Source organism: Grus americana, chromosome 4 (assembly GCF_028858705.1).
Source record: "Grus americana isolate bGruAme1 chromosome 4, bGruAme1.mat, whole genome shotgun sequence".
NCBI classification, from domain to species: Eukaryota; Metazoa; Chordata; class Aves; order Gruiformes; family Gruidae; genus Grus; species Grus americana.
In genome coordinates, this window is record NC_072855.1 from 7549756 (window position 1) to 7563131 (window position 13376).

The window sequence follows — 13376 nt, forward strand, 5'->3', positions numbered from 1 at the left end:
AGGATTAATCAAGTTCTTCAAGTTCTTGTGACTGTGGGAAGATAGTTTACCAAGGAAATCAGAAAGTCAATGGAGGCAAGAAGACAATAGCTGAAAGTCTCAGAGAACATCACGAATCCTGTAATTTCATCTGCAGAAGATAACCATATTGGACTACGTCATTCCAAAGGACAAAAATACAGAGCCACAAAGGAAAGGATGTACAATATAATGAAGGAAACTGGAAAAGAAAACAGATGAATAACATGGTTTGGTCTTCCTGGAAGATGTGTCACTGACCTCAGTACAAAGGCAAATTGGCTAAAATGTGACATGCTCACTAAATTCAAGTCAGCCTACATGACCTCATGTTCAACATGAAACAATAGCTGGAATTTACAGACAGGGAAAGCCAAATTAAATAAAGCAGTTTAAAATTTATAGTGACGGTTATCCCCCATTTAAACAAACTATCAAAGGAAATAGCAAAACCCCCATCATTTGACATTCTAGTATAAAGACTAGAAATCTTTCTGAAAGATTTACTTAAGTCAAGTGATGGGTTTAACGAAGAAGCATATTACATTCAACAGCTTTACTAAGTGGTCAGATAAAATGATCTAATATTACTCTCTGCCCTTAAAATCAATGACTGGTCTGGGGTTTTTTTTTCCTTTTTTCCCCTTTTTTTTTACTTTTCAGTTTACAAAAGGTAGAAAGGTTGGAGTGAACTGAAATACCGGCAGTGCTGCCTTCTCCTTCAAGCAGAACAACCGACATTATTGATGCATCCACTGAGATTAAACAAGAGGAGAAGAAAACCCTTCGGTCTGAGGCAAGGAGTAAGCTGGTAACAGCCAGACTACAGCAGTCACAGTCATTTGGAAAGCCAGCCTCAATCATTTGAGGTGGAAGGCTGGACAAGAAAATAATAAGGCATTCTCTCAAAAAAACATACCAAAGGAAAAAGCCTTGAGGCTTGTTATAAAGGAAGCTGAAGTGGTTTACCCTGAATGGAAAAGGCCTCTAGTTGTTGGTTTGGTAGCAACCTTGGATGACCTTTAAACAATGTTCTCACACTTCAGATTGTAAACCCAAAGTTATTAATAAAAACCAAACCCAACAACCCCCCAAACACAAAACCAAAACAAAAAACCCAACCGAAGCTGCAGGGACTTCAGGACTGACTCCTTGTCACCCAAATTGGAAACCTGTCCCAGGACCTCCCTGCTGACACAGATGTTTTTCTAAACCCCGTTTATGCTCGTCTGTTCATATACCAGCATTTAACTTTTCTCCTTCCTCCTCAGCATTCCCTATTTATAGTCATTTCCCCAACTCGGCCTTCACTTTAAGCTGAAAAAGCCAAGTTACTCTAATTTCCTCTCACATGACAAGCCCTCCACACCTTCAGTCGTTCAGAGAGAGGGTCTTTGCTACAGCTTCAGCTCAAGCTCACCCTTTACGAAAACTGAAGACCAAAACTACATCAAATGCTCCAGGTCCTGCATAGCATCTCTGATCCATTCCCATCCCTACCAAAACTTACTGTGCCAGATACATCTGCCATCACCCAGCTCTTTTCCACAGCCGCCCCACAGGGACACTCAATCACTCCTACTGCGGGAAACCGCTCATGGCTCCCTTTTCTGGCAAGTTTTTGTTTTGACTTACAACTACCTAACTTTGCATTTGCACAACCGCTATCTTTCTCCTTCTAACAGCCCATCCTTTGATACCGTCCAGTTCTTGTGCAGGCTCCAGAGCCTCCTGTGGATGGGTGATGCCCATGATCTTTGAGCCAGCAGCAGTTTCAGCATGGTTGGCCTCTTTCTTGGCCAAGATCCTTAATTCAGATACCACCACCAAACCCCTGACTGAGGCAGGCACTTGGATCACCTCTACTTCCACCTTTCAGCACTGCCTCAGGCCGTCTCCTGTGGCCATCTTCTGCCGTTGCCTGCTCTGCTTTATATTTTCCCACTAACTGCATCTTCTCCTGCCTGCACTTTATTTAGCACATTCTTTACCAGATGGAGAAAATCTAATCGCGTTTCCACTACCCAACAAGAGCAGTCATAAAAGATATAAGGTTAGTCTGGCATAATAGCCTTTGTTTATTACGGCATACTTCCCCAATGAGTCATTTACTCCAAGTCTTTTTTTAATTTTATTTTTTAATTCAGCTTTTCAGACCATAACCCAGAAGCCTGTATCCATTGGTCTTGTCATCGCTGGATGGCTTTTCCTTCCTGCTCCAACAGAAGCAGGAAACTGGATTACTCTCCAGCAGACAGACAGATATATTTCAAGCACTTGCATAAAAAAACACTGAACACGTTACCCCCACAGCGGCAATGCCCTATCGCACCCATCAGTGCAGCGTTTCAGGCTCAAATCCTGAAAAAAATTGTGCTGGAGCAAGCATGGATGATGGCTCAAAAATACACATGAAGGACAGCACGCTTCAGAACTGAGCCTGAGAAGTGCACGCAATCAATACTGGTGCCTTCGTTTCTACTTCTTCCATTTATTGATTCACTGGAAACAAAGCTTACTTACAGAAGCCACATCCAAACTGAAGCAAGAGAAGAAAAAAACCACCCAACAAACCCTCTTGGTTTTCCTGGGGAAATTTGGTTGCAAATTAGAGTGTCAGCAATTCTCAGCAGCCAGATGTTAAATGTTTGTTTTACGGATGCTAAAGAAGCATCTTCAGCCTGAGAAAAAAGCATCTTAAAACACAAATTACCAATGAAAAATGGAATCCTACTTCAACTGCGGGAGACCGTATTTGATTTTTTTTGCAAGTTTTTGGCCACAAAGCTGACTAGAAGTGTCTTTTTTGGGATAACTTGCAGCTTTAGGGCTGCTTTGTTTCATGGAGGGAATAGGAATGGTTTTACCATCAAATAAATTGCGATGGATGACATTTTTGGCTCTAAATGTTCAAGGCAAAAACCTTCTGCTCTTCCATGGAGACAAAATTTCACTTTATGTAGTGCTCCTTGGGTACAGACCCACAAGTTCCAGTCTTTCTTGATTTGCAGCCTCCTAACACCTTCCTAAGAGAAGCAGAGGCCGCTCTGCAGATTTGCAGGAACAGGGGACGGTAACTTTTCAGGGATCCCCTAAAAATAACTGACTAACCTTAGGCGCACAGTAAGTAAGATTAATAGTGAACAAACAGACAAGAGACTACCAAGGAGGTTTATGTCCAGGTTGACTTTTACCCATCCTGGATTTCCGTCTTGCAGCAGCTAAACTTGTGTCTTGCTTTTTTAAACTGCGTAGGGCTGAAGGACGTCTTATCCAGGAGCACAGGAAAGGCCAAACCAGCTTCCAGCTGAAATCCAACCTGCCTTGAAAACACTTCTGCCTGTGTTCAAAGAAACAAACTCCTTCCATATAGCAAATACAATTACGTCCTGCTGCACGCTTCCGTCATCACAAAAGCAAAGAAAACAATGGACACTTCTCATGTTGGACTTCGGCAAAAGACGTTTATTATTATTATTATCATTGTTGTGTTGCTGTTGTACCTCCTCTGCTCTGCCCACAGTGGTGGCATAAATGCTGTTACCATATTGTAGCTGATGATGCCGGTGTACAAATCAAAATCCATCTTAATTTCAAACTCCATTAGAAACACAGGAAAAAAAGATCAACATTTACGAAATGTAAAGGGAAAAATGGTATGGAAAGAATTTTTTTTTTTATTTTTCAAGCTTCCAAGACAGTATTACAAACAACAGAGAGCAAAGTAAAGCTAGAAATGAAATACTTGACAGCATCTGTTTAAAAATTACAGCTAAGAAACCTAATAAAAGTTGAATAAACAGTTACTAGAAATAAAAATTTTTACACAGATGATATTTGTCTGGGATTTTTATTTCTTTAAAATAATTCATACAAATGGTTACAGTCACAAACATGATTTTAACCAAAAATATTGCTAGCCTACCACATTACCAGGAAGGAATCAATGTAGGCAATGAAATGCTGCTACTTTTCAGTAGTCTAGTGCCTTTTTCGCATACCACCAATAATATATACTTTAACTGGTGACAAAAAGCACAATGCTCGTTTATACAAAACCTTTTTTTTTTCTTCCTCAAAATCTCTTTGCAAGGTTGTCTTCATTTTGAAATAAGGGAATTCATGCCAAAATTAGGACAAACTGTTTTTCTTTTGTTTACTAAATTATTCTAAAAAATAAGACAAGCAGGTAGAAAAAACAATGCACTGTGTGGCGTAGAAAGAAAAATGGGAAAAATTCATTGTCCTGAGAAGTTTGCCAACTGCCTCATTTTTGGGCATGTTTTAAAATATAAAAGAAAGGATCTGTAATCTCAAAATTGGTTTGTTGAATGCCTCCCTTATGTTTTTCCTTGTTGACAGCTAAGCAAACAAACCCTTTTTAATGTTCTAAAAACTGTACACAGACAAGTACATTCATGATATAATTAACTACTAACTTCTCTTGCTTAACAAAGAACCCATAGGACACAGAAACAGTGAAATCAGTCCACTGGACAGGGACAAACTACAATTTATACGGAGGAAAAAATGTTTCCAAATCTTCTTTTTGTCTCCCACCTTTTCCTTTTATACTGTATATTGGACCAGTTTCTAAAACAAAAATCGTCTCCTCCTGTAAGTTCATGGTTTTGCCTTTAATCAAAATCCAGGGTTTTGTTTTGTTTGTTTTCCACACGCTGAAGTTGAAATCTCCGATGTTGGGAATGCTGTTTTCATAGGCTACAATTGGTCGCTTGGGTGGTCTCTATCAGCTTCTGGTTTGACAGTTTGGCCGGGGGAAGGAGCATGGGGCGGGTGGGCTACAGCAGGGAGGCCGTGTGATAAAGACATAGGGTTGGGGACTATTCCTTCTACTGCGGCAGGTATGCCAGTTGAAGCCACGCTTACAACGCCCGGGGGATACCTGCTGAGAGAAGAAAACAAGAACATACATTAAAACCATGAGATGACTGACCGGAAAACCCACCCTGCCTCCTTCTGCAGCTCCAGAGAAGCTTCTTTAGTTTTCAGACCAGTGAGAAAGACAGTTGCTTCGGCTCCAGATGAGACACCATAAGCAGATGCTGCTAAATAAAGCAAAAGGTGCCGTATTTTACCCAAATGAGAAATAAAGGTTTCCAAGATGGTTTCTTCGGATTTCAGGTTAAACAGTATGATTGAAAGCACAGCAATGGAAGTATTGCTCCTCTCAAAGTGCGCCTCTACAAGAAGTAATTCAGGCTAGGTCCGCGCAGTATCTATCTGTCCCCTATGACTTTTCCTCAAGTTGACCTTCGGCAATTTTTTTTCTCTTTCATTCTAGTGTAGAAATTTTAAAATTTCACTTTTGCTGTTTGAAAAAAAATATTTCTTTAAAGTAATCTTGCAGCCGTAGCTTTTGGATAGCCCTCCAAAAGAGAAATCATGCCCAAACACTCTTAAGATAACAAATTGAAGCCTATTACCCAAGTAACTTTTTCAGCATCAAACTTGCCACTGTGTTGTCTGAAAAGAGAACCACTACTACTTCTACAGAGGACAAGAGCTTTAGGCAGACTGCAAGAAGGAGAGATGCAAACACAAAACACTATGGATGGTTTTAAAGATTTGTTACTCGTTCTGGATGAACACCAAGGCCTCAATATTTTAGGAATTCAACAGAAAAATCACCCTCTGATTCGGCTTGATTTTACGACAGCTCTGATATTATCGGGCTAAAAAAATTTTTTCCAAATCTACTGCTTCAGTCCCGGAGTTCAGATGTAATTGATGAAGACAGGCATTTCAGTGCTGTATATAAACAGCTATACATGAACTCTTTTTACAAAAATATTTTTTTTTCTTTAGCCAAGTACTTCAATACCAATTTGCAAGTTATCTCACGCTGGCCACTTGTACTGCCCCTTTGCTTCCCTCATCGCGCGGCTATACACTCGGCCCTCGTTCTCTCCAGCTATATTCTGCTCACCCAGGCATCCTAGTGAGAGTGTTATCCATTTAAAAGCCTAAACACACAAACCTCACCACTTACTCACTGTGGCATTTGCTACCCTAGTATTTACTTACAACTAAATGGGAGAAAAGGCACTTGTTGTCTAGTCGAGCTTTTTTCAAGTATCACATTAATTTGCGGTTGATTTTTTTCTTATCAGAGTTCAACGCTGAATGCATCAGGGAACTTCACCCCCTTTCAGTAGCATCTTTTCTAAAGTAATGCATGTTTGTGCTGCTCACCCTAAGTTCCCTCAAACTGATAGAAAATTAGTGCAGAACTCACACAAAACGCAGAGGAGGAAAAAAGCTGGATGAAAGTATATTTACTTGTTCTTTTTTCGTCCGCCACAGAAACATCACAGGAACTGCTTTTTGCAAACACAATGCCAGAGGGGCTCAGCGTGGCTATCCGACATGGCACAGGGACAAGGAAGATATCATACATGGGAAAGATTCCTACAGACCATACCACTGACTGTAATCTGGGACAGATAACCGGTATGTGACAGATCACACCACCCGTGGGCCAGAACTTTGTTCCCAATTGTACACATATTTACAGGGCTTCCTATGCTAATTCCTTCTCCAGAGAGGTTCATTAGAATTAATTTGCAGTTGCTAATGGAATTAGTTGCTTGTTTCAGTACATCAATTTGAATCTTATTAATCAAATTTGCTTCAATTTCTATGAAAACTGTCAGACTGGGTATTGTTTTATGTATTCAAATTTAATTTTGAAACCGCTTACCTGTTATTCTAGGTGCTTTGCTAAAAAACACAACATGACATGACAAAACGTTCCATTTAAAAGCCCAACACAGCAACCATTTCCAACACAGAATCTCTACTTTCTAACAACACATCCCCCAAGCATCAACACACCGGAGTTGGGAGAAATCGAGGAGAGAGCAAATTCTGCAACTGCGTCTTCCTCAGGAAGGAAAGTCAGAGCCTCCTCCCGTGAAAATGGACGGTGCTGAATCAGGAGCATTAACAGTTACCTAACGAGCACATTAAGCAGTTCAAACTACACATCTGTGAGTCTGCTTTGACTCCAGGTACACTTTCTGTATATAAAAATACTCCCCTTGGACACCGAGTTACAATAATTGGGACTCTACCTGCCAGCACCTCTCCTCAGACACAGGCTTCCTACAGATTTTTAGCAACATCCAAAAGCCCTACACTTGTTTTTCTTGTCCTAAAGCTACACAGTGGCAGCCAAAATACAAATAATATAAATACAGAAACTGTATTTTGCTTGACAACTCCTAATCCTATCTTGCCATGCTCTTTTCATAATTTTTGTCCCTTTTTAATTCAATCATCAGTGTTGTTCAAATCGTATCTCTGAAAGGAAGGCACATAAACTCAACAGCCTCTACACATGGGCATTTCCATCCTACATAACCTTCCCTTATGTTGCTATTTATTGCTTTTCTATTCTTAACCAGCAAATACATTCCCTCCAGCACCTCATAAAGTTGCTCCCAATCTTCCTCCTCTGGCAGCAATAAGTTGAAACGTTTCCCAGGTAAAATGACCACTGAATTAAATTTTTGCGAAAGCAGAAGTTACACCTCTGTTGCTTCATACTCTTCTTTCCCCTTCCCCCATACAGTCTTAATTTATGAAGAAAAATACAGTAGCCTCCTTAATTACAACTGAAAGACAACTTTAATTTCTACGTTAATAGCTTGTATTTTTTTAAACTACCTAAGCACCTTGAACTCACTATATTAAGCTGTGTTCAAGAAACCGAGTCTCTCCCAAAAGAGCTTAAAAATTTAAGTGCACGCTTTTATCTTTATTACAGAGTCCAAAAATCACCAGTGAAATACCTCAACATGAAATAACTCCTGAAATACCTACATCTAACTATTCTCATCCAAGTACCTCTTTGGTACCTGGATATTCTCATCTTCTACCTGGCAGACCGCAGAAAGACATGTCAACATGTCTTTAAATTGCACAATTACTGTTTACTGGCTGTCAAATTTCACTTCGCCTATAACCTGCCTGCTCTGTGATACAGGAAATAGCAGGGGGTTATTTAACACGCAGCTCAGTAACAGACACGCAGTAATAACACAAAACCAGGGTATACTATGCTGTTTCACCGAGACTACTACAAATAGTTCCTTCTCAGGAATATCGTTAATTGTTACTCATGGGATAGGTCCAGTTCGTTTGACCTTTTGTGTTGATAGGGCGTCTTGCATTTCACATAGTAAAGGGTTTGGTTTTCCACAGAATACGATGATATTCAGAAGATCTAGGTTATATTCTGCTGATGAATTCTCAATGTTCTTTGCTTGTGATAATATCTGATAATTTAAGAGTTCTGGCCTACATCAAAATACAAGTAAATGATATATCCAGAATAAAATAGCCTCGTTAGTTTTAGTTCACCGAAGGAGCTATTTGCATTTTTTAACATATAAATTATTGTCCCAGGTCTTATCTTCTAATGCAATTACATGACTATGATACAGTTATTAGCACATCTGAAACATCATACTGCCTGTGAAAGACTCCAGAACTCAGCTAGCTGAACGTAATCTTGGACTGCAAAGAAAAGACAGAAAAATTTGTTTCGAACAATCAATTCAAATTCTGTACTTAATCCAGGTAGGAATTAAGCATCAGCAAACACTGCTACTGAAACCAATTTCTTCATAAAGCCTGAGCTTCAAGTTCTGCATATTTTATACTGCACAAAATAATAACTGCCTTCACCCACACTCAAATACTATTCTATCACGCCTCCAAAAAGAGGCTTTTAATATTTGTTGTATGACTCTTAACTTTTCCCTCAAAATTCCCCAAATGATTTTATTTTGCATTTGAAAAAAAAGTGAAGTCAGAATTTATGTACAATGAATTTTCTTTATTGAAAAAACTGACTGAAACAATGTCTAAGAAAAGCATTCAGTTCTGTGTTTATGCTGCTTAAATTAAATACATATGGTCTTTACCTTGTAAATCATTAACTCCCAAAACATTTCTAGCTGTGAAGCCTGCTTCTGCCGGACTTGCAACCCCCAAAATGAGAACAAACAACTGCATTTTATTTGGGCACACAACCCTGTTCCTAACTGCCATGACAGGGTTGGAATTATTACCCCCGGTTCAGCAACACCTGCCTTTAAGTTTCAATTGCATTCAGCTCTACCCTGAGTTCTCCAAAGTGAAGTCAATGAAACCACATGCTGTGTGGAGGAGAACACATGTGCTCACACTTTTCATTTAAGCTAAGAAAAACACCCTTCTTCAGATATTTAGGGCTAAAGGTATTTTTTTCCAAAAATAAACATTTTGATGTGATGTGAAATATATGCATGTTGATCAAATCAAAGTTATTCTTTTCCTTTGGTGCACTTACAGGTACTGATAAGGAGCTTATGGCAGAGGGTGGTGACATTCCCCTGTCATCTCTCCATCGCTTTATGCTGAGACTGTTAGAAGTCACTGGGACACGAGAGCTTTGCTTCACTTCTCAGAATTGCACAGCTGGTTTCTCACATGTGGTAACAAAAAAAATAATCCTGTATCTATGAAAAGTATGGGGTAGCCCTCCTAAAGGAGGACAAAGATAAGAAAGATGTATGAAGAAGGACAGCAGAAAGATTAGGGCAAAGAGGTATAAAAAATAATGAAAGGACTGCATTGTCCGTTCCCTCAAGGCGTTGAGGGAAGCAGCTGTTTGTAGCTTTCTCAGCCACTTTCATCCTACGTATGAGTAAATACCACACTGAAAGATAAAAAATTGCAGACGTTTTTCATAAATAAAAATCGCGTGAAGCTGGCTACTAGGAAAAATCTGCTGCTAGAACAGCTGCTAGGGATAAAGGGACAAAGACTCTCAAGCAAACAAAGTAACTAAGGAACGCACATATTAGATGTAAAAAAAATGCCCCTTTCTTTTAATTATTAAGAGCTGCTTTCCCAGTTGATTGAGAATACATAGATCAAGTCCTGCAAATGCTTTTGCTTAAAAATTAAACGTGTAATTTAGAAAACACTATTTTAAACATATTTTCATAATCACCACAGGCTATTCCACTGTATTCCCTACTGAGTTATCTGTTCTCTCATGTGTCTGGAGGCCATAAGACTACATAACAATAGTTTATTATTGAAAGTCTTTCTCTAACCTACTGCTGCATCATTACCTTCAGCAAAAGGAACATAAATTTCCACTGCACTCACTGGAGATGACCAGTGAAACTACATTAAAAACTGTGTATTGTTCAGATATTACTAACCACACAAAAAAGATAAGAAAAGGAAATGTACTCATGCACTGCATGACTGACTGCAACTAGCAAAACAATATTATTCTCCTGAATACAACAATTATGAAAACAATATAGCTGTAGCCTAATCCAAACCCACTTCATTTATGAATAGGAAGGTTTATTTATTCTTGAATATGTACCTCTGAATTAAGAAGGTATTTCTCTTACACCTGCAGCACACTTACCTGTATGCAGCACCATTAAGCTCTGGATGAACAACGCCAGGATCCATGCTGGCCCAATGCGTAGCTGCAGTCAAATGATCTTTGTTAACACAGTTTTTCAGACTGTCTGGAATGCGACCTAGGATAAAACAAGGGAGAGGAAATAAAAAAACCATAAAAATTGTACGCCTTATGTTCTTAATCTATCTATATTAAAATAGTTATAAATATTTGCATATTAAAATCAATATATAAAATCACACTAAGAGCTTATTTTTGATCCTCACCGTTCCCCTTCTGTATGAGACTTAGTTAATAATAGTTAAAATGCTCTGCATATTTTTATTTCTCTGTCTCTTGTATACAGGGTCTCAATAAAAATGTAATCAAAAAGATCCATGCTTTTCAAGAAGCTAAAACTTGAGTGTAGAGCACGGCTGCCACCCAGATTCAGTAATGTAGCCTCCTGCTCTGTCTTCAACTCCACTTTCCTCCTTCTCCCTCTGTGTGTAACAGCGATAAAAACACACTGAAGAATGTAGGATTCTGAGTTGAATTTTGACATAAACCAGAATATGACTGACACTTTTTTCCTGGCCTCCTGATCTTCCCCTTATCTCAATTACTCCTCACATTTATTTACTATAGTGTATTAATCCTCAGTCATCTCTCTGATTTCTAAAAAAAATGAAAATACACCAGAAAATTTCCTTCGCCACTTCTTCAATGTTTTTGCTTAACCTCTGAAGTGTAACTTAAGTTTTAAGACACAGATGCTGGAAAATCTGTCAAGCTCCCTGATTCAGCACATACCGGACAAGCCTCTGTCTACTGCAGAACTACCTCCAGCCCTGCAAAACATGACACGAACAGATATGACACACATTTTCTTCATGGCAACAGGATATTTCCACCTATTTCAACAGGAGATAATTGGAGCCAGTGTTTTTTCTGATGTCTGTTTTAATGTATGTGTTCTAAAGTTTAACCTTACTGTGCATTTGCACACACACGGAGGTAGAAAAAGTTAAGTTGAAGTCTACCTCTGCTACTGCTGGCAACAGCAGTCCAGAAATGCTTTCAAAAACTGACCATGCTCCATCATTAAAGAATTCAGGCTTTTTGTCTCCAACTTCCTTCTAGAAATTTGATTAAGGACTCAGCCTGGCCACAATGGGGCTGTAAAAAAGCCTTTTCTTAGAATTGCACTTTGTCTAGTGGATACCATCAAGTACTTGTTACTCCGTGACTTGTGCTGATGTCACTAGAACGTCCCGTGTCTCCTATGCACAAGACAAAAGGGCTTCTTAGTTCAGTATCGGACAAGATGAGGTACATGCCCCGTTATGGGTGAGTTCCTACAGTTCTCCTGATTAGAAACCATCTTCTAAATTTAGCTGAAATACACATCCACGTAAACTTCTGCAAAACTGTCCATCAATTTAAACAGCATCTTTCTTCTTCTGATGTTCATCCTTCTCAAGTATTTTTAAACTGCAATCATGTCTTCCTCCTTGCCCCTCTCACTCTTCGTTATGCTAACTTCTGTAGGCATGTCCTACTAGTCTCCTCTTACGAAACGGTACTTGCCATGCTCGCCTTCCTGTTTCTTCCATTACGGCTTTCAGTGGTCCTCCTTACTTAATACTTTGAATGTTTTGATGTCCAAAAATATATTTAAAGATATTTAATCTCTGCTTATTATTTTTATTTTATACATCAGAATGTCATTGACTTTTGGTAACAGCAGAACCACTTACCATCTTTACCATCAGATGGTAGTCACAGCCTGCATTCCTTCACTGTACACCTTTTTCCAATTAGTTTCTCTCTCTACACCCTCTCTCTTCTGTGTTCCCCTGTGGCTTTCACATATCCAGCTTTATCCCACGCTTCCTGTATCATTCCTACAGTTGTTTCAGTGCAATTCAATGTCATTCTCACCTCCCTCATGTTGGCCTCAGTTTGATCTTACCACGAACCATGTGCAAACACTGAAGTGCTGACAGCTTCAATACAAATCAATGATTTAGATCGCTGATAGGACAATCGTGCACTTTATATAGGTCTGTCTTCCCAGGCACATATGTTTGGGCTGTTGCACAATATTTAACATAAAACTAGCTCCATATAGCTGACTCTTACTCAGTTTTCAGATCTCAGCCTATTTATGCTTATTTGCACATCGATCATCACTCAAGTAGGCATTGTATGCTGGTTGGTGCAATTTCTCCCAGAGCTATTTGGGAGCAGGTAATAGTTATACAACAACTTAATGAATGTGCTATTAGAGTTCTGGAGCATAAGCACAAGGACCAATTCCAGTAAAGAGATGGTCAGACTCTTCAGGATACCACTAAACCAGAGAGAAACAGTCCTGTAAAGGGCAATTCAGATCAGGAGTTTAAGAGGTGCCTTTAATCACCATCCAGAGGATAATCTTTCTGCACAGGCTATAAATGAAACTAAATTGCCCAGCCTCTCTAGGAAAGGCTACTGCTAGTGCTTTCTGTACAGCAGAGCGATGTGTTGGCACTGAACTACTCTCAAGGTGACACAGATGGCCCTTCATGTCTGCAGAGCATTCAGTCTATATTGCCAAGGGGGAAACAGCAAAGTCCTACTACAGAGAGAACATTAGTGCTTAATGAATCATTTTCCAGTATGAAAATCCTTCCTTTTATTTTAGGCTACAAGGGATTCAAACCAATGCCAAATGGCTCACTCTTCTCATTGTATTTATTAGCAGTGCATGTTCAAGACATAACTGTTTTCTCTTATGTGAACAGTTTACAATTACATGGTAGTTATACAACAAAGAGACTTTGCCCTTTAAAATGCCAGGCTTCCTTAGCAATGCTTTAAAGAGAGGAACATCTAAAATAGAGTACGAGTATCCTCCCAGTGAAATACTGAA

The 13376-nt window shown here is 39.2% G+C and overlaps 1 protein-coding gene across 14 annotated transcripts in view; it reads right to left on the reverse strand.

Annotated features, from left to right (window-relative positions):
* Positions 1-3660: 3660 nt before the first annotated feature.
* Positions 3661-13376, reverse strand: part of CTBP1 (C-terminal binding protein 1) — a 249104-nt gene continuing 239388 nt past the window's right edge. For 12 of the 14 annotated variants that reach the window (XM_054825633.1, XM_054825635.1, XM_054825644.1 and 9 more), the window contains 2 exons: positions 10481-10598; positions 3661-4927 (listed from right to left, as the gene is read on the reverse strand). In XM_054825633.1, the coding sequence (XP_054681608.1) occupies positions 4741-4927; positions 10481-10598 (305 nt within the window). In that variant the 3' untranslated portion in view covers positions 3661-4740. The remainder of the gene's footprint in view (positions 4928-10480; positions 10599-13376) is intronic. The other 2 variants (XM_054825636.1, XM_054825632.1) reach the window with 1 other exon arrangement.